Source organism: Idiotropiscis lumnitzeri, chromosome 1, assembly GCF_059441095.1.
Source record: "Idiotropiscis lumnitzeri isolate Australia: NSW breed Sydney's pygmy pipehorse chromosome 1, RoL_Ilum_1.0, whole genome shotgun sequence".
NCBI classification, from domain to species: Eukaryota; Metazoa; Chordata; class Actinopteri; order Syngnathiformes; family Syngnathidae; genus Idiotropiscis; species Idiotropiscis lumnitzeri.
Genome location: NC_142391.1, coordinates 4,049,165 through 4,075,353, shown reverse-complemented (window position 1 = coordinate 4,075,353; position 26,189 = coordinate 4,049,165). Strand labels below are relative to the sequence as shown.

The 26,189-nt window shown below is 41.0% G+C and overlaps 2 protein-coding genes across 3 annotated transcripts; both read right to left on the bottom strand.

The window, feature by feature from the left end:
* Positions 1 to 1,241: 1,241 nt before the first annotated feature.
* On the bottom strand, positions 1,242 to 6,001 carry gng7 (guanine nucleotide binding protein (G protein), gamma 7). 2 transcript variants are annotated; one of them, XM_088311367.1, is made up of 5 exons: positions 5,878 to 6,001; positions 5,627 to 5,751; positions 3,511 to 3,625; positions 2,508 to 2,625; positions 1,242 to 1,981 (listed from the first exon to the last, which is right to left on the bottom strand). In XM_088311367.1, the coding sequence occupies exons 4-5, from the start codon at positions 2,586 to 2,588 to the stop codon at positions 1,856 to 1,858; spliced, it is 207 nt and encodes a 68-aa protein (XP_088167493.1). In that variant the 5' UTR covers positions 2,589 to 2,625; positions 3,511 to 3,625; positions 5,627 to 5,751; positions 5,878 to 6,001; the 3' UTR covers positions 1,242 to 1,855. The 2 variants fall into 2 exon arrangements, with proteins under 2 accessions (XP_088167493.1, XP_088167484.1); XM_088311358.1 differs by having other exon boundaries at positions 5,631 to 5,751.
* A 6,783-nt stretch (positions 6,002 to 12,784) lies between these two features.
* Positions 12,785 to 26,099, bottom strand: diras1b (DIRAS family, GTP-binding RAS-like 1b). Its single transcript, XM_088311350.1, has 3 exons — positions 25,824 to 26,099; positions 16,199 to 16,547; positions 12,785 to 14,967 (listed from the first exon to the last, which is right to left on the bottom strand). Exons 2-3 carry the CDS (start codon positions 16,505 to 16,507, stop codon positions 14,680 to 14,682), a joined length of 597 nt encoding a protein of 198 aa, XP_088167476.1. The 5' UTR covers positions 16,508 to 16,547; positions 25,824 to 26,099; the 3' UTR covers positions 12,785 to 14,679.
* Between the last annotated feature and the right edge of the window lie 90 nt (positions 26,100 to 26,189).

The window sequence follows — 26,189 nt, the reverse complement described above, 5'->3', positions numbered from 1 at the left end:
TTTTTTCTTTGTTTGCTTTTTGTTTTGTTTTTTTTGCTACCTTTCACACAGGAAGTGACCCAGAAAAAAAGATCATCTTTTGATAACCGGACTTCTGGCGCTAATTCTGAAGTTGGAAAATTATTGTTTTCACTTCATAACCACATGCCATCGATTCTTTTCTTGCAGCAAAGTGATCAGCAAAACGGGTGTGATAAAGGCTGGCTTTGATGAAAGAGCTTTCTACTGATCGTTCCCATAGCGCTTTGTTAAAAATGAAGAAATGAAAATGACTCACAGAGATGAACAAAAGTTTGTACATTTTTTTTTTCTTTCTCTTCACTTTCTTTTGGGATTTTATTTTTTAACAATCAACGCAAAGGAAACAGCGTTCATATTTGTTGCGTTCAAATCAAGACAAACGAGAAGCAGGGAGTTGCTTGGGGGGGCGGGGGGGTTTCGGCGGGAAAACGTGACATCAGGTTTGGTTCATCGAAAGGTGGGCAAACACCTTTGGATTTTTCATGATTCAAACCCAATTAAATCGAAATCCATTTCGGATGTTGTTTAGCGGTACGATAGTCAAAATCGGCATTGGTTGAAAAGATTTGAGCTCAATGAATCCAACAGAATCGATGCGCACCCCCCAAATAGATTCAAATTGGGAACTCCGTTTTAATATGACGAACCGTATCGAATGGTTGCACTTCAAAATCATGACCTACTTAAATTGCATCGGATCGAATCTCCTTTCATGAGAGATGCACACCAGGTATAAATTGGTATAAATCTCTTTGACATTGCAAATAATTTTATATTTTTTTTCAATTGAATTAACTTGGATAGTTTGAGCTTTGGAGCGCTTTTACATGTTGCGTCAAGTTAAGAAACATGAATCAAATTGTAATCTCACTGAATTCAACCCAGTGCTTCTCAATTATTTTCTGTTGCGCCGCCCCCCCCGAGCAAGAAGAAAACAATTCGGGTCCCCCACCACCCACTCTCTGCCAAAACTATAAATAATAGCATTTTTGTTGCAAAACAAACCTATAGCGTAGCGCACAATAGGCAATGAGAGCGCCACTGCCAACTACTGGTGTGGCTTTGCAATTACACTTTATTGTCATACGGCGGGAACAAAAAGCATGTTCCCCAGGACTGATTTAACCCAACTGTTACATTTTAAAATCATCATGTTGCTCCTTTTCTCACACAACAGTGTTTGGAGAAAAAGTTGTATTTAAAAAAAAAAATTTAAAAAAAAATTGATGAGTCGACTACATTCCCGGTAGTAAGAAAGGGGCTTGTGATGCTACCTCCAAAATTCGCAAAATGATCAGGTCAACATTATACGCCTATTCTGTCGCTACTTTTGTACACAGGACAGCGTTACAGAAACTAATCAAAAAACGCCAGCTTGTAAGTTGTACGTCCATCTTAAAACAAAACGTCAACAATGTACATAAAGTCTACAAATCTTTTCACACTTCCTCCCCACCCCGACGACAACGTTTTGTAAATTTCCATGTCCCCGCCCCCAATCCCGGGCTCCACCCCCAAAATAAATGCTTCCCCTACAAATTAAGATGACACTTGTAGATAGTTGACCACCATTATGTGAACATTAGACCAAAGCACCTTTTGCTCACACGGATCTCAACCACTGTGATCGGAAATAAGAACACCAACATCACCTCATAAGACCCCCCCCCCCAACCCCCCACCTCCAAATTTACTCCGACCGCAGATTATGGCGCTTTTCCAGAGAGGCTATTTCGGGAGTGTGCATGTGTGTGCGTGGGTTTGTGTGTGCGTGTGCGTGCGCGTGGGTGTGTGTGTGTGCGTGCGTGGGTGTGGGTGTGTGTGTGGAGCACAGCTATAGGATGATGCAGGGTTTCTTGTCCTTGAAAGGGTTTTCGGAGGTGGGAACGCCGACCAGCAGCGGGTCGCTACGGGCGTGCTGCTCACAGTAACTCATCAGGTCGGCGGCCGCCTTGGACACCTGACGGGTGAGATGGAAGATGGTGGATATTGAGAGCAGATGGTGGATGACAAAGAAGGAAAAAAAGGTCAGCAATGGGGTTACGGCGTCAGTAATATCACAATAATGAACAAAATTCAACAGCAGAAAACAGAAAGCGATTTGAATTGGAGTTCAAATATGCGAGCGAATCGAATCATTCCACTTTAAAATCAAACTGTCCTTAAATCATCTGTGTAAAATGTTAGTGTGCATATTTTTTTGCTCACTTGTCACACTACTTTGTGCTAGCATGTTATTTAGGTTAGCATGCTAGCTAGTACTATTGATAAGCCTCATGTTAAGGTGGTTCATATTTAATAACATAACTACTGAATACAGGTAAAAAGCGTTCTGTCACATGGTTTTATGATTCCGTGAATGGAGAGCTGGGCACTTGACCCTTTTTTGCCGGTCAGTCCCCCGCCCTGTGGCCGCGATATGGGGAGCGTTCTAGCTTCGACCCTCCCGCCCTCATCATAAATATTGTATCTAATCAATGCAGTACCTTAATCCGCTCAATCCCCGCCTCGATCCTCAGCTGCTCCACCAGTTTCCTGGCCTGGGCGATATTATTAGTGGTGGACATACTTATCCATCAGAATGCAGCAAAACTGCAGAAATCTCTGTAAAAGAAAGAGAGAGACCTTGTGAAGAAACAAAAATCAGTCATTGGCCAAATCATTAGGCACACCTACAGCATCCAATGGAATCCAATACTAGAGCTGTTCCAAAACTTCCAGTTGATGAAATCTGTTGCGCTCTGAGATGGTGCAAGTGTACCTAATGTTGTGGCCCATCTTGACTAAGTGACTGTTGTTGCGTTATAGCGCCCCTGTGAGGTGACTAAATGACAATGCAACACAGGCGCCTCATAGAGAAAACATCGAGGTAAAAAAATGAAAATGTAAAAAAATAAATAAATTGACAGCATACGCTTTGCTTGGACACTTGTTGCTAGGCAGAGTCCAGAGGGCTTCATCATGACTGCCCACGAAATGGTGGTGACTCCGCTCAGAGGCGAACCTCTTATTATTTTCGTCATTTGATTTTCTTAATATTCCATTATTTTAAAGTATTTCATCATAGATTTGGTAAATTCATATATTACTAATTTAATACAGGTTCTATTAATTAAATGGAGACTTAACTCCTGCGTAGGCATGGTTTGGCAGGTGCAATCTTGCCCTTTTTGCCGATTTTTTTCCCAGGATCATTTTATCACTTTTGAATAAAAAAACAGCAACAACAACAACTGCAAACAAACAAACAAAAAACTGTGTGTACTCTGGGCGCTATCTGGTGGTATTATGGTGCTGACGAAACAATTTAGAGTGAGGTCGGGCCTTTGCTGCCATCTTGTGGCATCTACACGCAATTACAAACAGTTTTGTGATAGCCGTCAATATTTTGCAGATTTTTATTATCTACCGCGGGGCTCTGTCCTGGTTCACTGCATATGGTTGGTTCACTACTCTAAAATCAATATCAAATGTGTAAATGCTAGTTACCCAAATAATGTCAGGCTGGAGTTGGATGAAGGTAGAAGATCAGCGAGAGCGGGACACAACACGGGCGCTCAGCAGGCGGCGCTCACATTGACTTCTTCCGGCAGGTAGAGTTGAACTGTCAACAAAAAGAGGCGTTGCCCAATTTAGTGATGTAACGGTCGCACACTTTGGATGTTGTGCAACACATCATATTTCCTCCAGGTCTGCTCACTGTGTCGTCTCTCACTCCGACCGTCACCCTTTTGACTCGGGAGAATCCAGTTTAATTACACCACTCTGAACGTGTGGCCTAGCTTTTTTAATTAAATGAGAGAGAGAGAAAGAGAGAGAGAGAGAGCAAGACTTTGGCAAAGCTAGCATTTTTTATGGGGGGGGGTCGACTAAACAAAACAAAAACAAAATTTATAAACCCCAAAAATACGTCAGATGAAAAACGCCCAAAATTCCTTCTCTGTTATCTTTGGGTGACAGGTGGAAGTAGGGGGGGGCAATTAGGAGAAAAGAAATTCCCAATTAAACATCGGAAAATATTGTAAAGTAAATTATCTGGCCTGGGGGAAGGGGGGGGGCAAATGTCGTGGGGGGGGGCAGTGCCCCTGCGCCCCCCCTTTAGCTTCACCAGTGGGGAGAGAGAGTGTGAGAGAGAGAAAGCTCGAGAGTGTGTGTTTATGTATTATCATCATTCCAATCTTAATTGGTAATTGCACTGTAAAAAAAAAAAGTTGGGTGAACTACTCAAAATTTCAAGGCAGCATACCTGACACAATTTGAAGTTGAGCAATTTAACAAAAATATGATATGTTTGCTGTAGTGAAAATTGGCGTTCCCACATTTCAGGACAAAGAAATGAGCTTCCAGAACTAATTGTATTTGTCCTCGCCCAATTTGAATGAAAACAATCAGCCAATTGTTTTGAAGCAAACAACATCACTGTCGCCATAAATATTTTAAACAATTCAAAAAATACAATTTAATTTCATTTATAAAATAAAATATATTTATATTTTTTTGTACAGTGTAGCAAACATCCTTAAATTGGTGTGCATGCGCACACAAGGGGGACGAAATATGCTGTAATGGAAAATATTACAATAAATTGCAAAAATGCTTTTAGGTTATTGTAAAAAAAAAAAAACTGTTTTAGAAATGTCATGAACAAAATATATATTTTGTGATCTAAAACTACATGACTATAAAAATGCCTAAAAATAAAACCATTGTTTTTGTTAGATTGTTACAAATATTGCCATTTTCATTTAGAAACATCTGGATAATACAAAGTTAACCATTTTTTTAATATAATGCATGAAAATAATACAATTTAATGAATTCTTTGAATGATTATAATAGTCTTGTTTTGTGGTGTTCACTTTTTATATTTACTGTTTATCAATATTATTAATGATTAAATAAAAAATTATAGAAATTTATAATATTGCTATATTGTCACGTGAATTAAAATGACAACTACCCGATCATTTTAAAATCGCGCTCTTTGAGTTTTTTTACCTTATCATTATGAATATTTCATAGCATGGCTGGCTGTCATAATTAATGTGCTCAGCCTGTTGATTGCAAACTTTATCTTGTGCTAGCATGAATTGTTTGAGTGGGGGGGGGGGGGGTACACGCAACACACACACGCATACGTGCACTCACTCACGTCCAGCATTTGTGAAAAATCTGACGCTTTGATGTCATGCACGCGCGCGCACACACGCACACGGCTATATGCTTCAATCGTGTATCGATCCAAACGGGCCTCCGCTTCCGAACAGACGTGCACGATGCACATGCACGCGGGCGCGTGCACGAGAAGCACAATGCGGGGGTTTGGACGGCTGGAACAGCGTGTCCCTTTTCGGATGTCCACACACAACACACATACGCAAACATGAAGTAGGGGTGTGTGTGCGTGTGTGTGTGTGTGTGTGTGAGGGGGGGGGGGCGGTCCCTGCAACAGGCCCTGATGGGTGTCACTTAGCTAAGATGAGAAGGCGTGTGTGTGTGTGCGTGCGCGTGTGTGTGTGTCGTGGGTGGGGAGGGGGGGGGCGGTCATACATCCAAAAGCCACGATGTCCACATGTCTTCGTGTTAAGCTATTCTACAAACGGACCTACTTGTGTGAGCAGCCAAAATGTCCCGAGCCGCCAGAGTCCACCAACCGGCAGCAGCTGTCCCTCCTAGCCGGCGACGGGCTGGGGAAATCCGGCTTCGTGACACAGATGGAGTCCGCCTCGGCTGCGAGGGACAGGGGATGGAGGGGGGCGGGGAGGTCGGCCGTGCAAAGGGGGGTACTCGAGTCAGGAAAATACAGGCAATCGAAATCGTGATCATAAAAGGAGCGATTAATGTGGCCCAACTCACCTCGGAATGCGCTATTGGTTATTTAAAGGGCCAGTCGGCTGTTTCGTCAGCAGCCTCTCCTGCCGTGGACAAGGAGCCAAACGCCTCCCGCCTCCCTCCTCCCCCCTCTTCGTCTTCCTCCTCCTCGCTCCCCCTAGCGTCTGTTCACCGGGTCCCCATCCCCCGAGCCATAAAATCAGCTTTTTCCCAGTGCACGTAAAAAAAAAAAAAGGAAAGGAAAGGACATTGTCTGCAGGTGTTTTAGCCCCACAATTTAAAACTGTCACGTGTCTCGTCAGAAAGATTGAAGAAGTAAAGATTTATTCGCAACATATTACTCGCTTCGTTTTTTTAGTATGGAATCAGATTGGTGCCAAAAAGAATCGGACAAAATGTGTTAAACTGCAATGAAAAATGAAAAAAACTTTGAGCGATAAACGCTAACTCAGGGAGGGTCTTAGATTACAACACACACAATTGATTGAGTTGATTTTCGTGGGAAAATGCACAAAATGACTTCATGTTGGTTTGTTGTTCAGCAGTTTTTTGCCATCCTTGATTGGTCATTGTAATGCAAGAGAGCCATTTGCACTGGAACCCCCCCCCCCAAAAAAATACTTAATGTGCTTATTTTTTTAATCACTTCAACCCCTCTGTTGTTCAGTTAGGATAGTGGATGTTTTATACATGAATAAAAAATATATTATCAAAAATAAATGGCACAAAGAACAGAACATTTTGCACATAAGGATAGCATTTTGTCATAGTGTCAGGTGTGTGGTCCTGTGTGCCAAGGTAGCACTGATGACTAATTTAAGTTGCCCATTCTTGACCTTACTCATTTTTTTTTAAAGTGCCATCTTAAAAGTAAAAGTTATTCCTTGCTGTGGAAATATTTGTGCCATTTTTGTTTACAGTTTGGGGGGCGGTTCGGTTGCATGTAATTCAGCACTTTCACACAGATAAGCCAAATTAAAAGCAAAACAATCATTGAGATTCAAATAATAAAATATATTTTTTGGGAGGAAGGAATGTTTCTTTTACACTGCATATTCTGTCCTATTTTTGCTATGTCCAATATTATCGACTTGCACATTTTACGTTTTTATGAATAGAATGTCAAGCATTTGTGCATCATGATCATTTCGTTGCAGCGCCTTATGTAGTGTGTGACTTGGCCACCTGGGGGCAGTACAACACAGTCATGCCGACACAAACAAAGAAGAGTTTAAAAATTACAGCAAGCGACACAGTCAACTGTAATAGTTTTTTTGCAAAGGATAAAGAATGTTAGTCTGTGGCTATTGTTGTATTACGTGATATTATATGAGCTCCTCCCCTTTTGTTCCCATGGCAGTCACTGATGTTTCAGCATAAAAAAAGTACAATCAATGAAAATAAAATATAACCCAATTATAGAACACAAGGGGATCGACCTCGACTCGGGACGATTTGACCCATTTTTGTTGTTCAAAATAATCCTTTGTTTAAAAACAAGTTGTTAAAAAAAATTCCACCCATAATTGGATTATTTTTGACCCAACAATGCACTGTTGTTTCTGCTGTAGTCCACTGTTCTGCCACAAGAGGGCGCTCTCACCCCACTTGTGCTTGCCACCCTTTGCAAGAGGGAGTGGGGGCCGCTCCTTCGATTCTTGCACAAACAAGAGTGCTGCATGAGCTTGCTCTTGGATGCTGAGAGTCTCAACGCGACATCTCCATGCGGTGCTCATGCGGCAGCCATGTTGACAGAGAGCGGGAGGGAGGATGGGGGGCGGGGGGGTGTATTTGAGGGGCGCACACCCCACCGTCGATCCCTCATTCCGTGCGTCGTAACGACCGCCGGGCTTGTCCTCAGCGGGGGTCAGGCGCCCCGCAAAAATCGTGGTAGACGTCACACCGTCTCCATGGCAACAACGCGACGGTGGGTGACCGGTTAGCGGTGGGAGGGAGGCCAACGCGTGGGCTGTGAATTCTGATGCCGATGACAATTCCTGTTTGACGTCATCGAAGTGGGAGGGCGTGGTGGTTTCCGTTGCTGTCACGAGCAACGGCTGCGAACGTGACGAGATTCGAGTGCCCACGGAGCTACATTTACAACTCGCATGACATTCATTTTCAACAGTCTTTTGTCTTCATTTCGTTTTCAACATTCAGATTTATTACATTTATTATATTTACAAAGACTTGTGAAATGTTGAACTCTTTTCAGATCCTCCACTTTGCCACCTCCATAATGGCTGACAGTGACGTCAGCATTTCCCCGGCTTCTGATTGGTTCAGCTAAATAATATGCTAGGTTACCCGTCTGGTTGAGTTTAAAATGCACGTCAAAGATAGATTGACAGTCATGACACAAAATTTTTTTTCATGGCACATTTTTCAAGAAATATAAGACTTCATAAGGCGAAATCAACCAATAGCTGGCAGGCAGCAGCAAAGGAAGGCCTCAGCATCTTCAGTGAGGATGATGTATATTATTTAAAGTTTTTATATTGTGAACTGCTCATTTGGAGGTGAAGGATGACATGATGCACAGCAATGAACATAAGCCAGGCCTCAAGTTCACAATTTTATTAGGAAAATCATTTTGCAGATTTGATTATTATCATCAATATCATCATCTATATTTATAGTTTTATGTATATACTGTATATGTTATTTTCAGTTATTCAGAGGATGCATCAGCACAGTATATCTTAATAGGAAGACTATTGCTAGAATAAATATCTATACATCAGAATTAGTTCAGTTAATGTTCTTAAAAAAAAAAAAGAGGCAAGAATACCAAAAAAATATGAAGTGCAAAAAGAAAACATCCGCAAAATCAAAGCGTTTTATTTTTTTTTTCCTGTAGCGCTGCAAGTTTAGAAAAAAAGACAAAAGATGATTCACAGTTTGTGTCCTTGTTCTCATGCTGGCAGGAACACCAAAAATGGGGGAGCATGCGGGAATGAAGAGCCCAGAGGAGCACCCCCCTAAAAAAAAAAAAAAAACGCTTCCTACGATGAATCCAATCGACGGCTCGCGGTCTCCCCCTTTGCCACTTGTCGCCATGGCAACCGGTAACACCACAGGCCGCAAAACAAGAAGGAATGCATCATTTCTCACTTTTTTTGAACCAGCTTCCGTCGCCCAATCATTCCCCTTCTCTGGGCAACGTACAAATTTCCCGGTTGCGCCTTTTTAAGCCTCTGCTGTCTCAGCCTTGGTCGGCACACAATTTATTTACAACTATCTACAAGGACCCGTGAGCAGTGCAACCTACGCATAAATTCATTAAAAAAAAGAAAACAAAACAAGGGATCTTTGTGAGGAACATTGGAATGAATGGGGTCACTGATGCCAATGTGAATGTGTGTGTTTGCGTGTGTGTGCATTTCTGTGTGTAGGCGTGTTGGTGACTCATGCCGACACGACGGCATCGAATATGTAACCATAGCGCACACGTATAAGCGAATGTAAGCAAGTAGGAGGCTGAGTGTAAACACCACAAAAAAAAAAAAATAAATAAAATTGCTTTGCTAACACACTCACTGGGTTAGCGGTGGATTTAGAGCAGATTGGGTTATTTTCAACCAAGTTTGGGCTGATTATTTTGACCAAGCAGAAGATGTTGAAGATTGGATTTGGTTGATGGTCGAGATTTTGGACCGCTGTGTGCTGATGTCGAAGTAAATTTAATGTAACATTCTTAGAAATTGGTTAGTGGCAGCTCAGTGGGTAACACTGTGAATTGGGTCGGTACCCTCACATTTTGGTGTGTTTAAAAAAAAAAAAAAAAAAGGACCTTCTGTTACTTTATTGGGTTGCTTTGTGCAAAATTATCCAGAAGGTATGACCCCCAAGTAGGGTAACGGTTCCTTTTGACCCAAATTGGGTTATTTTTTTACCAAACTCTTGAGAGTGTAACACCAAGTTGGGTCCAATGGTCAGACCCTTTATGCCATATGTCGATTCCTAGCCACTGCCGGTCTCAAGCCTGGATAAAAAAATGGGTGTGTTACATCACCAAATGCATCCAGTGTAAAAACTGCAAAACCTACTCTATAATCTGAAAACATTTAGGTCCAAAAAATGGACTGATCTACTACTTGTCGCTTTCTGGGTTCTTTTGCACAGAATAACCCAGAAAGTTGGGTTAAATTGACCCAAGTAGCGCATCGGTCCGCTTTGGCTGCAAATTGAGTTATTTTTGAGCCCAACAAATGCAGAATAAGGACAGGGAGAGACGGCAGGTAGAGGAAGTCGGACAAGTTTATTGACGTGGAATAATTTCACAGCTCAATCACTATTCTGGATTAGATATAAAATGGCCGTGTGGATTACGGACTGCAGGAAGAAACAACAGCATGAGCACTACAGTGATACCCACTGTGTCATTTTAAACTGCTTATCAATAAGGTTACCCGAACTGTACGTAAAGGTCAAACTATTTTTGTGTACTTGTGTCCTAGCCTACTTGTGTCCTCAAGTTTTTGTGTCCTGCAGCATCCAGTTCTAGCGGAGTTGCGTCCTCATACACTTTAGTCATTGTCTACTTGTGTCCTAGCGAGGGCCCAAACAATCTGGATTTTTACTTTTTTTTAGGCCGTTATCGACAGAAACAAAATCCGAAAACCGATTAATCGGCTGATTAACGTAAAGCGTCTAATGAATGAAATAATTTCTTTTTTTTGCTCGCTTAACACTTAAAACAACAACAATATGAACCACAGGCAGAAGATTTGACTGTTTTACAACACTTTAACATGCAAAAACGCGTTAAATGATGATTTTTATCTCTAGGCCATAAAAGATGAAAAACAGAGATACCCTTCTCAGATTTCAAAACATGTCCTTTGATGTAAAGAGAGATTGTTGATTGAGATGGCAGCCAACCTTTTTCAAATGTATATTTTTTTTTAATTCCCCCAAAAGTTTCCTCGCAAGAAATGTGGATCCATAGTCACGCAAATGCTTGAATTTAACCAAAACGGTCTTCAAATTGTCTTTCTGGTTGTTATACTTTTTATTTTATTTAAGAACATGTTATATGCAAAGTAGCCAAGAACCACGTCATCTCAGGGTTAGTTGTCGGCGCTTCATCTCGTAGACTAACAGTGCAGGGACATTGTTTTGAACAATGAACAGCATTTATTTATTGTTGCATGAGAAAGTAAGAATATACCGAATATATAATTTAATTGGCAAACCTACATCCAATTAGTTTGAAAAGGACTATCAAATCATAAAATTGTCCGACAAATCAGTAGGGTCTTAGTCCTAGCATTCCTGACTGCTAGTGAGCTTCTCCTGAGTCCACTCATAGGGTGAGGCAAAAGTTGCCATACCTAGAAAAAAAAATGTTTTTAATAAAAAAAAAAAAAAAAAATTTTAAAGCTTTTAGGAACTGCATATATTTGACCTTGTTTACTTGTGTCAAAGCGGTCATTAGAGGTCACTAACTTTTATTTTTATAGTAATTAACGCAGAAATTGTTGCGCGTATTGCACATACTAACAAAGAGGCTCTTTTTATTTTCAAGGGGAATGGTAATACAAGATGGATTTGAAATGATAAAATGTTTTGGGACTAGTTTGGGGTATAAAAATACAGGCAGTTATGAATATTTTTTTTTCTGTTTTTGGATGGCTATTTTATCATTTTGGGTGAGTATTCGGTGGTCCACCATTTTGTCTCCATATATCACCTGCATTATGCACAGGGAAGATTGGTGCAGCCTCTCCTCCGTTTTTTCACACCACTTTCCTATTCATAGCGCTCTCGCTCTGCCTCCCACCCGCACAACAAACACGTCAGCAAAACAAAACGCCGTCAGCCGACAATCTGGCGCGCTAACAAACCAAAGGGAAAACCGCATATAGCTCGGCTGCTAGCTAACAGATACATTTATGGCTCCATTGGTTAGAGGGAGAGAGAAAAAACACACTTACAAATCCATATTAGGTCGGCAACACGTGACACAAGTCACCTCCATCCGGGCTGCGTAACTCCCCCGGATGTTTTGTCGATGAAGTCCAGGCAATGTTTTATTGGTATTCATCCGCTCTAGCTAGCTACAAGTTGGTGATCTGGTGCGATAGATGAATTTAAGTGAGCCCACGCACCAAGGCAGTTTAAAAGTTAGATGTCTCTTCTATGAATGAGAATAAATGTTAACATTAAAATAACTTAGCTATCTGTCTGATTGAATTTAGAATTTTACATTATGTTTTCGTAAGCCTGAGTGCCCGCTAGCGCCTCAGTGAGGATCGCGTATGTTCATATCACAGCTACACTTTAGATTTTTGTATGCTAGCTCACTGAAGCCACCAGCAGCCATCTTGCGTTGCCACTTGACATTGATTTCGCCATGGCATTTTCACATTATTAACCGTCTCTACGGCGACAATACCACAGCGTGTGGCATACGGTTGTACCAATAACTCTGGGAGACAAGCTACTGGAAGATTTGTCTGCATTATGTTGTCAAAAGCATAAACAATAAAAATGAAAGCAAAGCCCATCAGGGATAAATTAGCTGTGAAATGTAAACAGAACATTTGTAAATCACGTTTCACAAAACTGAGATAAAATACTCTGAATGTTCGATGCAAACGGTGACATTTATTCTTTAAGAGGCTCTCCTTTCTCCATGCAGGGAGCCTAGTGTAAAACACGCATTGATAATGTTTTCAGCAAAAAACAAATCAAAGTTGGCAGTAACAATGGCAACATAAGATGGCTACCATCAGCCTTCAGCCACAAGGGGCCAATTGTTAGTCCATCAAATTCTTGTGCTACACGTCCACAAAATGGTTTACAAGTTAGCACTTAGCTTGCTAGCTTCACCTTGAGTTTATGTTATCCGATTTGAAACAGCATCATAATATTATATATTTTTTCTAATAACTTTAATAGAAATATGTTTGCCTTTGACCAGATGTTACTTTTAAAAATGTTTAATAGTGTCTTGCTTGCCATCGCACAGCCCACGCTAAAGCGCTTGATGTTTAAATAACCCATTTTTTTCTTGTTTTTAAAATATTAGAAATGAATGGACATTTTGAAAAAGGAGTTAAATAGAGCATCCCTGGTATCCAAATGGTAAAGCGTACATCTAAAACTGGGTTACCCAAACTGAGTTGAGGGTTCTTTCCATCGGCATGGCAACGGTATGATATATCTGACTTTAAGCACGATATCATCCACAAGATTGCGCAAGTCATGGGAGAGCTCGCGGTGGTGAGGGACGCGACTGTTCCTCAAGACTGGTGAATAAAACCAAAGTCGGCACCTTCTCAATCTCTTCTTGCTTTTTTCTTTTCCTTTCAACCACTTCTGGGTTTTTAACAGAACCCCCCGGCAAAAATAAATAAATAAATAAAAAGGTAGAAATAGGTAAAAAAGTATTGTGCTTTTTGTGTGCAAAAAAATAAAATGAAACGGTGCTGTATGCAAATGTGTGTTCATGTCGTAAAGTGCAATGTGTGTGTTGAGTGGACTATGAACGCATCGGTGGGTGACTGGGTGACAAAATCATAGGAACCCCTTTTACACGGCTCGTATCGGCCGATGAGGATCCAAAAATGGGCGTCACAAAGCTGACAACTATTCCTCACAGCAGACACTGATGTCATTAATAATCTGAAAGCGCATGCTATTGCAGCAAGATCCCACTTTATGCCGGGTTGGGTGGAAAAGGCAAAGGGGATGCATGCTGTATTTTTTTTTTTTTTTTTTGGGGGGATGCGGCCATTTTGCAACATCTCTGTATGAAAGCAGTAACAGACGGGACGACCTCTCTATGATGCAGGGACAAGGGTGCAAAGTTTAACATTTGACACTCACTTCTGTTTTGCTTAAAGTGTTGCTGTGTGGTTGTGTGAAAGCACACACACTGAATCTCTTTTGCCGGGTTCTGGTTCTGAAAAAGGGTGATTAGGGTTCCCGTAACGTCTCAGATGTATCATTTTGCCAGGAGAAAGAGACGAGAGATAAAGGTATACAGCAAAGCCATGTGAAAGTTTCACGCTCACTCCTCTCGTCCTGTTCTGTCCGTTAACTACTTTATACGTATGTGAGAGCGCTTTCTGTTGGGGCGGTATCCGGTCTCTGTGTGAAATAGACTAGTTAAATGGATGAGAATGAGATGAGGAACTAAAAATCTCATGAAGAAAAAAAAAATCATACAGATTCAGGTTGCACAAGGAAAATAAATACATCCATCTCTTTTTTTGTTATACTCTTGTGTGCTTTTGTTTTTCAGTGAGTCTTGACTTAAAGCATTAAAAAAAAAGGCAAAAAAAAAAAAAAAAAAGGACATTCTTGACCTTCAGAAAACCCCCAAATTCCCTTCCAGTCTCACTGTCTTGGCAACATCCATTCCCGTGGATCACTCATCTCCAGGTAAAAGCTGGGGCGCTCCGGTTTCCCGACGTTCCCTAAATGCGTCACGCTTTCAGGAGGAGTCTTAAAAGGATCGTTGCGTGGCGTGGTCGTGTGTGCGTTTCCACTAGGGGGGTGACGAATGAGGAGAGATGATTGTTGTTGTTTTTTGTCTCGTTTTCTGCGAGTTGTTTTCGGTGAGGATGGGAATCGGGTCGTAAATGGCATTTATTTACAGCCTTCTTGTGTGGCGTTCATGCTCTCCCACCTCACAGGAAAAAAAAAAACGAGCTCTTTTAATATTTTGTTTGTCTACGCGATGAGTATGTGGAGGGTGGATTCGAGGATTCCCGATCGGCGGCGTCGAACGACCGCTGAGTCATGACTGGGAGGATGGATGCGAATGACGAGGGATTCCTCCTGTTTTGAGTCGTCGTCCTTTCTCGTGGTCGTTTACATGACGCTGCACTTGCCCTTCAGTCTCTCGGCGCGCGACTGCTTCCCCGAGCGCTTGCCGTCGATGTTGAGGCTCATGTTGCGCTTCTTGTCCAGGTTGAGCAGCTCCTGGAAGAGCTCGGTCACGTTGTGGTTGGTCTTGGCCGACGTCTCCATGAAGGCGCACTTCCACTGGGTGGCTTGCGCCTCGCCGTCCTTGGTGTCCACCTCGCGCTGGGTCTCGTCGCTTTTGTTGCCAACCAGCATGATGGGGATGGCCTCCACGTTGCCCTTGATCGCCAGCACCTGCGGACCAGGACAGTGGGTCGGAGTCCAGAATCAGCATCTCAAACTTCAGTGGAGGATCGCTTAGTTCTAACTAGTGAGAGACCGATATGTTTTTTTTTTCAGGGCCGATATACCGATTATTGGTAATCATGGGGGCCGATAATTTCAGAACCAATATTTCAAGCCGATATTCATTGGTTGAAAAAAGGTGTCAAAATTTTGAAAACTAAAAACTCCAAAACTTGACTTAGTTTAAATGCCTTTAAGCATATATGTATTAAACAATTTTTGTGATTTACAACGTATTAAAGCTTTTTTAGATCTTTTTAACTTTTTAAAAGTCGAACAAAAAATTGCCCCGAGCTCCCAGGCTCGGTTGCGTGTCTTCGAGTTCAATAATAACAAACCTCTCTTTAAAGTTTACGACGGCAAAAAGTTTTCCATTACTTGTGAGTTGTAGTAGACGTTTTATTCTAATTTCGTCAGTTTGTTTCCGTCGCTACCTATGATCGCAGGAACTTTCCTGTAGTGCAGGTGACTCGAGGTGAAAAAGCAAACAGGCAGTTTACTGCTGATTGGCTGCTACACGAAACCAAGCAGATAATGCTGTGGGTGGAACAATCCGCTTCTGCAGGCAAGGCCACGAGCACAGCAGAGAGAGAGCGTGCGTGCGTGCGAAAGAGAGAGAGAGAGAGAGTGCTGCAACGAGCCAAAATAAACCAGCGTTTAATTTATCGGCCTTAAATTTTCAAAAAAGGCTGATGCCGATAATGGCAAATATCGGCCTCGATCATCTGCCCCGCCGATAATCGGTCTATCACTAGTTCTAACATGCAAGGCTCAAAATCACTATTTTTCTTTACGGAGCAATTCTGTAAATCATTGAACTGATTTGAGAAGCATTTTTTTGCAGGTTAATTCAGGGACCTGAAGCAAGAATTTTATGAGACCCCCAGAAATATTTTATTTGTATTTATTTGAATCAGTAGTGCATATTCTTACATATGCATACATTTAAACTTAGTATTTTTGAATGTGGTGTGGGGTGTTTTCGCAAAGCTTAATGAACCGTTTTTTTTTTTTTTTTTTAAGAATAAGGTAGAACTCAAAAAGTTCAAATCAAAACTCAAGACTGAGAAAAAAATATTTTATACATAATTGATACTTTTACGCCTATAGGGCAGAAAATCAGAGCCAGTTTTGATTACAATGAAATTTGGTAGGCAAGAGCAGAACCACACACACACACCTGTTGGTAGATGGGCTTGAGCTCCTCCAGCGACTGCTTGCTGGTGATGGAGTAGACCAGAATGAAGGCGTGTCCCTTGGAGATGGACAGGCGCTGCATGGCGGGGAACTGGTGGCTCCCGGTGGTGTCGGTGATCTGCAGCGTGCACACGCTCTTGTCGCAGCTGATCACCTGGCGGTACGTGTCCTCCACGGTGGGGATGTAGGTGTCGCGGAAGGTGCCCTTGACGAAGCGCAGCACCAGGGAGCTCTTCCCGACGCCGCCCGCCCCGAACACCACCACGCGGTAGTCGTTGCTCTGCTCCGGCATTCTGGCTCCCCCGCCTTTCACCCTTCAGACAGTGTCACACCTGAGGAGAGTTGGAGTCTTTGGTGTTTTATACCGCAATTTAAAGGCCTTCCTTCCTGTTGCAGTGACCAACACACTCACCAACAGTACAACCAGCTAACTAAAAAAAAAACAAGACAATAATAAAACATCATGCTAACCAACTAACAAACTTAACACATGAACTACCAACACACAAATCCAACCCACCAGAACGACCAAGTAACCGACCAACCAACTAACACACAAACAAATTACACACTAACCAACCAAATTACCCACTAACCAACTAACAAAGTGACCAACCCAATTATTCAAACAAACAAGACACTAACCAACTAACTCACAAAACAAAGAAATTAACCAGCACTCCAACAACACAATAACCAACCAAGTAACAAACTCATTAATCAACCAACTACACACACTAATCAATCAATCAACGTACTAAGTAAGGCATTACGCAACCAACAAACTAACAAAATAACACTTGAAAACAACTTGAGCAACAAACTAACTAACCAAATTAAACACTAACCAACCGACAAAAAAAGCAAACTAAACCACCAACTAACCGACATGATAACCAATCATTCAATCATGTAACGAAAAATACTAAAACACTAAGCAACTAATAAAAGACACTAACTAACCAACATAGCATCAAACGAACCAGCACGTTAACCAACTAATTAAAAGCCAACCAACTAATTGACTCTACATGTGTATGATCCATCATTCAATTTTTGGAAAAAGGCGTGTACATTTCATAAATATTTTACAATGACCACATTTCAATTGACATTATTTCCTTTGGGGCGAAAATAAATGGGCTGGAAAATGCAAAGCAACCGGCATCACGGCGTGTTTTGTATCGAATCGAAATCGACGCCAGCAGGCAGAAGTCGTACAGCCATAAACAATGACGCAAAACGTGCCGTCTTGCACGTACATGATCCACGCATGTTTTAAAAACCCGGCAGAATCTCCATCGGCGTCCAAACGCCTTGAGTGATGACGGCCCGTGACCGAAATCCAGCGGTCCCGGCAAGTATTGATGCGATTCTTGTGTTTCATTGCTGTGGCAGCTTAGAGAAGCAGCCTATTATGGGACCTTAAAGCCGACTTGCAACCGCTGCATAAATAATGCAACGGGCGCTCGCATTATGCCAGGATGCACGTGTCCCTGCAAGTGTTGGCAAAATGGACGTTCGCCGTCAGCGATGCAACATACAAAGCGGGACTCCAGAACTAAATGATACGTCTTCAAACGATGGCCAACGGATGTCGCCGACACTGCGGATTCCTCCTGCATGCTCACACGAAAGAGCCAACAGATTGGATTGCCTTGGATAATAAACGGATGACTTTGCATGCAAGTCAAACAACTAACTAGCAAACAAACCCCCAAAAAAACAAACTACCAACTAACTTACTACCGAAGTAATCATGCAACACAGTATCCAACTAACAAAAACCCTAGAAAACCATGTAGTGAAAAAAAAAGTAGCAAACACAGCATCAAAACAACAAATTAACCAAGCAACCAATTAATGCACTAAAAAAAAAACTGAAATCCATTAGCAAGCCATGCAAAGAAAAATTTTTTTTTGACTAATAAGCAAACTAATCGCTAAGAATAAAGAACGACTCAACTAAACAAACAGCAAAACCTAACCAACTAATGACCTAAATGTACAAACTAATAAACTATTACGCTAACTACCAACTCAAAAGCAAATTACCCAACTGACAAACCAGATAACTTAAAAAGCAACTAACAATAACCAACTAACTACCCAATCTACAATAATGAAAATAAAATAAATGAACAAAGAACAACGCACCTAAAAAAGCAGCTAACCAAGGTGTGGGCAAACTACGGCCCGGGGGCCACATGCGGCCCGTCAAACGTTTTAATCCAGCCCGCAGAACTTGAAAAAAATGAAATGAATTAACCTTGTTCATGTTTTATTTTCCAAATAATGTGGTGTGTCAAAGACAGATATTTTGTTCTAATGCTTTTGTTCATTATCATCTAAAATTAAATGTATTTTTTTTTCTCCGATGAGGTGAGGTGACCAAAACACTCCCTCCATCTCCTCTTGGTCCGGACCCTCTGTCAAATTTTAGAACCCATTGTGGCCCGCCAATCAAAAGGTTTGCCCACCCCTGATCCAACTCAATCAACAAAGCAAAGCCGACTGAACAACTAACTAATCAAAGTAACCAATGAGCCAAATTAAACCCTACCAACCCTCTAACTAATCATCTGTTAAACAAAATATTTAGATACTATCTGACAAACCAAGCAACTAACTCACCAATAACCAATACACAGACAAACCATCAAACTAACCAACTGACCAACTAACCAACCCACCATCTACTGCAAATTACCATCAAATGAAGCACCCCCCCCACCTCCCCCCTGCAGTGTTGATGCTGTTTGATCAATAAGCGAAGGTCTGTGTGCTTCTCAACGGCGCGGCGGGTGGGGTGGGGGGTCGTCTGACCATTTGACTATCTATCGGTCTGGATCCCATCCTCCCACCATGTTTTCTTTTTTTGTTTTGTTTTGCTTGGCTTTTCTCCCGGGAGCCAGCACCGTGACGACGCCACCGCCACTCATCAACACCCCCCCCCCCAACCGCCTTTTTCATGCAGCTAAAATTAGCCGTCCACACACACAGGTGGCACACACGAGAGCTCGACTGTTTTTTCTTTTTTTCCCCCCGCTTGACAACCCAGCCACTCCCATCCCGTTCCACTTGAAAGGCGTGTGCATCTCCTTTTAATGAATTAATGCTTTAAATGGATCTTGTGCGGCCGCCCCCCCACCCCGCATTAGCAGATAGCTTTGGCACACATAGCCCCAAAACATCTTTCTACTCATCCATCCATCCTTCCTTCCTTCCTTCCGCCTCCTTCTTCCCAGCTGGCGTGGAAATGTCACCTTCCGCCGTGGCCAAAATATGCACATAATTTGCCCGACGAGAGTCACTCGACACAGCGCGCATTAGCATCAAACATGAAAGACAATGGCCGCCTTGCAGATCAAGAGTGTGATTAAAACCACGCGCTGTGCGGAGGTATCCATCTTTTAATCGGGCATATTGGAATGCGGCGGATATATACTGTCAACGAGCACGCCTATTTGAGCCGCCGCTGGCCAAGCAGGATCAACAGATTTAGTCACACACACACACACACACCATCAATCAGGCATGAATGTGCGTAACTGCAGCTTCTTTCCCAGCAAGCCGTGGGAGGAATGTGCGATTCTCCTTTTTTTTTCTTCTCCGACTCGTGACTCACTCCAGCCAGCGTTTTCGTCACCGTCACGCCGCCGCAGTGCCGCGCTCGCAAACACTTACACACTACACGAACACATTTATGCGTGGGCTAACCCAAAACACCAGCTAACTAGCAGAAAAACGTCTCAATAACTAACTAACCAACCAACCAACCAACCAATAGCGAGACTGTCATCAAATCAAGCAACTAGAAAATGAAACAACACAACTATCAACACACTAAATATAAACTAACTATCCTACTAAACATGCTACAAACAACTAAACCAAATAACCAACCAACCCAGTAATAAACCAGCTTAATAACCGCTTAAGGAACAAGAACCAACCTACAAGCCATCAAACTTGGCAAGCACACCCATTTACAACTAACCAACTAAAAACGGGGGAAAAAACTATAACCAATCAACAAGCACACTAACCACCTAACCAACCAACCCACTAACGATCCAGCTTGCACAGCACTTAAGAAACCAACTATGAATCAACAAACTAGTCAACTTATAAACCAACAACCACACTAGAAAAACATCTAACCAACCAACTAACTAACTAACTAACTAACTAACTAACTAACTAACTAACTAACTAACTAACTAACTAACCAACCAACCAAAAATTCAACTAGCTAATTAAACAACTAACACTAACTAATCAACCACAACAAACTAACACACCAGCCAACCAATTACTAAACAAATTAATTGATTAAAGAAAATGATCTATTTCTTTTTACCGGAACTACAACCGTTTACATGTGTAGGATCGATCCATCTGTAACTTTTTTTTTTTAAATTATCCAAATGAATATTTTACAATTGTTATAATTCCACTGACATTATTTCTCAAGTTAATTGGTTGGAAATGCAAAAGACCCAAAAAAATCCTAAAACGGCTTATATTGGTTATAAAATCGCCTTGCCCCTTATTTGGCTGGGCCTTAATTGAAACAAAGAATGAAAGAATACATTTCAACTAACACATTTTTGAAGGGAAAAGCGCTAAATGAATACAAAAAATGTCAAAGGTCTCCTGATCGTGTCAATGTCCAGTGGGCCGGTAAAGATCCAAGTGGACCGTATGTGGCCCATGACCCACATGTTGCTGAGACAATTTGTAATTTTGCAATTTGCGCGAATCTACACGTGTGTGCGTTAGACGAGATTGTAAGGCTGCCGTCTTGGCTTACTCACTAATCACGGAGCTTAACCTCCTCTCTCGGTCTGCAATGACCCAATTCTTAAGACTTAAGGTTCCCGCTCGCCTTCCCAGATGAGACCACGAGCCGCAAAAAACAAATTCACAACGCGTTGCATCGCTGCGTCATATTGTGAACCTCACTTTGAGTACAAAACATTTTTTGCCCAAATTATTTGGTTTAATTAGTCACTTTTTTACCCAGTTTTGTTGTTTTTGTTTTAATTTTTACCCTAATTGTTTAAAAAAATACTTTTATTCACTCAAACATTTTTTAAATATGTGTTTGCTAAAATGTCTTTGTTTTATTAGCCACATTTTAACTACTTTTTTTTCCTACTTTTAACCCACATCTTTTAAATTAACCACATTTTTTTAGTCCACATGATTTTTTTACCAATATTTTTGTTTAACAAGCCAAATTATTTACTCCACTTAATGTTTCAACCATATTTCTTATTTAAAAATGTTTTTTGTTTCATTAGCCACATTTTAACTATTTATTTTTACTACTTTCAACTCACATTTTTTAAAATAGCCACATTTTTTTAGTACACATCATTTTTTTACCAATATTTTTGTTTAACTAGCCAAATTATTTACTCCACTTAATGTTTCAACAATTTCATTTTTAAAAATGTTTTTAGTTTCTTTAGCCACATTTTAACTACTTTGTTTTTACTACTTTTAACCCACATTTTGTAAAATTATAGCCACTTTTTTTTTTAGTCCACATCATTTTTTTTAACTAGCCAAATTATTATTATGTTTCAACAATTTCATATTTAAAAATGTTTTTGGTTTCATTAGCCACATTTTTTTACTTTAGTTAATTTTTATCCAACTCTACTAGCCAAATTTTTCTTCCAAATCATTTTTTTTATCCATTTTTAAATCAGTCATTTTGCAACTTTTTTGTAAACCGATTTTTTTTCCTTTCAATACCTACTCTTCTCTTGTTAAGTATTTCACTGCATGCGCCACATACACAGATCTGCACAGTAATTAGGAGGAGGTAAATGCCCGTTACTCACAAATGTTTGCTCTCTGTGTCGCGGCGACCAAACTATTCAAAACAAGACTCCTTATGTTTAGTGATGTGACATCATCATCATCTTCATCTTCATCAGCTGGTAAACACGAGGAGTCAGACGTAACGTGACTGCATGTAAGAGTGTGGTGTAATTAGTGTGTAGCCGTGTGTATTAGCGCCGCGTATTAGCCTGACCCGGGCAAGCCGGAGCATCTCTCGCTAAGAAGCTGCTAATACCGCAACTTGTCATGATAATCAGTCGTACTGGATCACCCTCGTCGCTAATACGGAGCAATCACCCGTATTTCACATTTCAAGCTTTCCATTTCCCTCCCTGTCGTATATCAGGATGAAATTTTGTTTGACTTTTTACATATTTTGTTATGTCGCAGCTGGGATGGGCAAAATGAGCAGTTTCATTATTAAATATTTTTGTTGGATTAGCATTTTTTATAATTGGTCAATTGTAATTCATTTATCTCATTAAATACATGGTTAATTGATTTACTACAAAATCCAAAATATTATTGAAATCTAATTTTAGAGCCATTTTTATTTATACTTAAAGGGGAAGTCAACCCCCCAAAATTATTTTCAATAAAATGTTCTATGCACCTTCACACGTCTTAAACGAGGCATTCTGATTAAAATTGCGTTTGTGGAATATAAGTCAAGCAGCAAAAGCCATCCATTTTTAGCCATTTCAGAGGGCGGCCATTTTGTCACTCATGTCGACTGGAAATGTTCAAGGCTCAGTGAACGACCAATCATGGCTCAGCTTCAGAAAACAGGTGAGCCGTGATTGGTTGTTACCTGAGATGGCAAAAAAATGGGTGGATTTTACATTTGAACTCTTATTCCGCAAACACAATATGAAGAATGACTAGAATGTTGTGTTTGGAGTAGTGAAAGCAACTATTTTATTGCAAATAATTCTTTGGGCTTGACTTCCCCTTTAATAACATTTTACTTGAACAAATTATACTGACAAAGTATATTTGGGGGAAAAAAATAATATTTTACATTTAACTTTTTAAATTCAAATATGTTTGTTTCTTTACTAAAATTAGGGGTCATTTTTAATGAATTGAAGGTTTGGTAAAACTCTTGATTTTACATCGGAAAAGAAATCTGTTAAATTCACATCAATTATTAAATGTATTTAATAATAAAATTATTAATTTTACCATAAATGTAATTTGGGATTTTTAAAAATATATTCTATGTTAATGGATTATAATCCAAAAATGATAAATAATCCAGTTTAAAAATTATAATGACCATTTAAGATTTTTTTTTTTTTTAATTTACACAAAAAGTGTTGGTTTTTTCTTCATTTTGTAATGATTATTATGAGATGTTGAGTATATAATTTGAGGGGACAAATCATTTTAAAATAATTAATAATTTATAATAATTAAATAATACAATTTTTCGGCATCAAGAATGCGCACACATTTTTTTCTCCCTATTTTGTTCTTCATTTCGAATAAATGTGCAATACTTTCCAAATGAACTATATTTATTGTTAGCCACATCCACGTGACGCAGCTGCCCGCAGCGACAGATGGGAAGCAAGGCGGACCGCTTGGATCCACTCGGCCGCTTTTTTTGCTCACTAATACTGCTCGAGCCGCGGCCGAATGCAGCACAGATGGCAAACAAAGCCAGGGAATCCTGCTCTGTATGGCACGTGATGCAACCGGGATGAAGGCCATGTCATGCATGCATTAAAAAAAAAAAAAAGTTCCACAAACACAAAACACTCCCTGGTGTGTTAGAAAATAGCAGCATCCAGCGCCAGGGCGTCCGACTGTTGGGTTTATTTCTGGGATTTTTTTTGGAAAAAAATATTTGTATCCACCACTAATGTGTCCGATGGACACTAAACCAGCAAAAACATTCATAGGGGAAAAGACGCTTTCAAATCCCTAGGAAGTAACAGCGTGAAACTTGCAGTTTGTCATCTGAGATTTTTCTGTGATTTTCATTTAAAACAAAATAGCAATTCTGCACCCAGTCGCCACGAAATCCAGCACGCATATTCATGACGACAGACGACGCAGGAATCAATAAAGGAGCTCCGCTGCAAAAAGTAGAGAGTCATTTTGGGCTTTTTTTGCGGGAGTTGCGTAAAACAAAAAAGCATCGGGCACCACAGTGTCCGACTGGTTCTATAATGACCACCATTAATGTGCAGGAACGGAGTAGGTCCAAGTGTTTGTCAAAAAAAAAAAAGAAAAAAGGGATATTAACAGTATTGTAAGCCACTGTAGCAAGAAGCACAACTTGAACTTTTGAAGTGTGCTTAAATATAGCACAATTAATGACCAATCTGAAATGTACTTTAACAAATACACAGCATTGGATTTAAAAAAAAAAAAAAAGTTGAAGCAAAGTCGAAACAGCTCGCAACAAAAGTGAGCACATCCCGAGAAAATGTTCTCCTCCCGGTGGCCTGCAACTTGAGACTCATTAGTGTTACAACGTCTCAGGCGTGAATGGAGAGCAGGTGTGTTAAGAATTGTGCCTTCATGGCACTCAACATTCAGAGAATCTGAAAATTCTGATTGCCAACCTGAAAGGGAGTCGCAGCACCGTGCTCATCGACACATCCAGAGGTCGTCTTCGGAAAATACCAGTACGAGTACTGCCAGCATTGGTGCAGAGTTCAGGGGGTCAAAGGTCAACGTGTTAGAGCTCAGACCATACGCTGAACACGGCAGCAAATTGGACATCCCAGAAAGCAGATGATGTACAAGAAAGTTTGCAGAAGACAAGCAGACTAAGGACATGGATTCCTGGAAACATCTCCTGTGGTCTGACGAGACCCAAGTTAAACACAAGAGCAGCGCCAAGACAAGTGTGAGAGTTTCATGATGTGGGGCTGCAACTAACATGGATGTCTTCCATCTGGACTGGCGTGTAACACATGTACCAGAGAACATAACTACTCACATGTATTCTTTATCATCTGTGAAGAACAACTAATATTAATGCCGTGATGAGCTGAGAGACAGTAGGAAAAAAATGGTTTCATTCTTTAAAATTATATTTACTGTATATTTGTAGGGAATAAATTATGGAGTGCAATTTGTCCTAATTGAAATACATGTTACATAAATTTTTTGGGGGCGGGGAGGGGGGGTGAGGGTAGAACGGATCCATTTCCCTAAGTTGTCACACTACATCCCTTTTTTCAACTAGTAAAAAATCTAAAAAAATAAATTGATATGAAAGCGACACGCGGTGAATATTTGTCTTCACAGTGCTTCATTTTGTTCCACTGCCCCCCCTCCATATTTTCTAATAAATGTGCAATGTCTTGCCATAAAATGCGGCTTCAAATAAACATCCAGATGGGAGGATTAACTGCCACTACCATCTCCATCTCCACCATCATCATCATCATCATCATCATCATCATCATCGCAACCACAGTCATCACCGAAGCGGCTTCATGCGTCACGATGACAAAGAAGGAAGGAATGTTGCAAAGAAGGAAGAAGGAAGGAAAGAAGGCAGAATGCAAGGGGCGCCATTACAGAGCTCATTCATAAATACCGGAGCAGCGCCATCTCGCAGAGGTAGCATTATTTTGGGCAGAGGTATCACCCAACCTCCCACCACCTCTTCCAATCCCGCCACCCTCCCTCAACAGAAACGAAAGATTCTCCTCGATGCCGCTCCCACATGTCTCAACAAAATGATAAATGCAACAAAATCGTCTGCGTGTGTGTAATGGTCGCACCTGCGTGTGCGTCTCCTCCTCGTCGTCGTCGTCACGAACGCAAAAAAAAACGAGGGGAGGGGGCAGGAAAAAAATAAGAGTCGGATGATTAAAAAAAAAAAGGTAAAAAAAATAACAAAAAAAGAAAAGAGAGAAGAGATATATTTTTTAAAGCATCATGAACGCGCTTTCACGTCGAGCTCATCGTCGTCCCGGTTTGTGCCACGGTCGCTTTCGCCCTCTCCTCTTCCTCACTCTCTCGCACCATCTCCTCCTCTTCGTCGTCTCTCTTCCCGTCTCTCTCTTTTTGCCTCTCCCACTCGGAGGTGGGAGGGGCTGCACGTCCTCCTTTCCCTTCTCGCTCAAGTCCTGTGTTGTGCTGTGTTC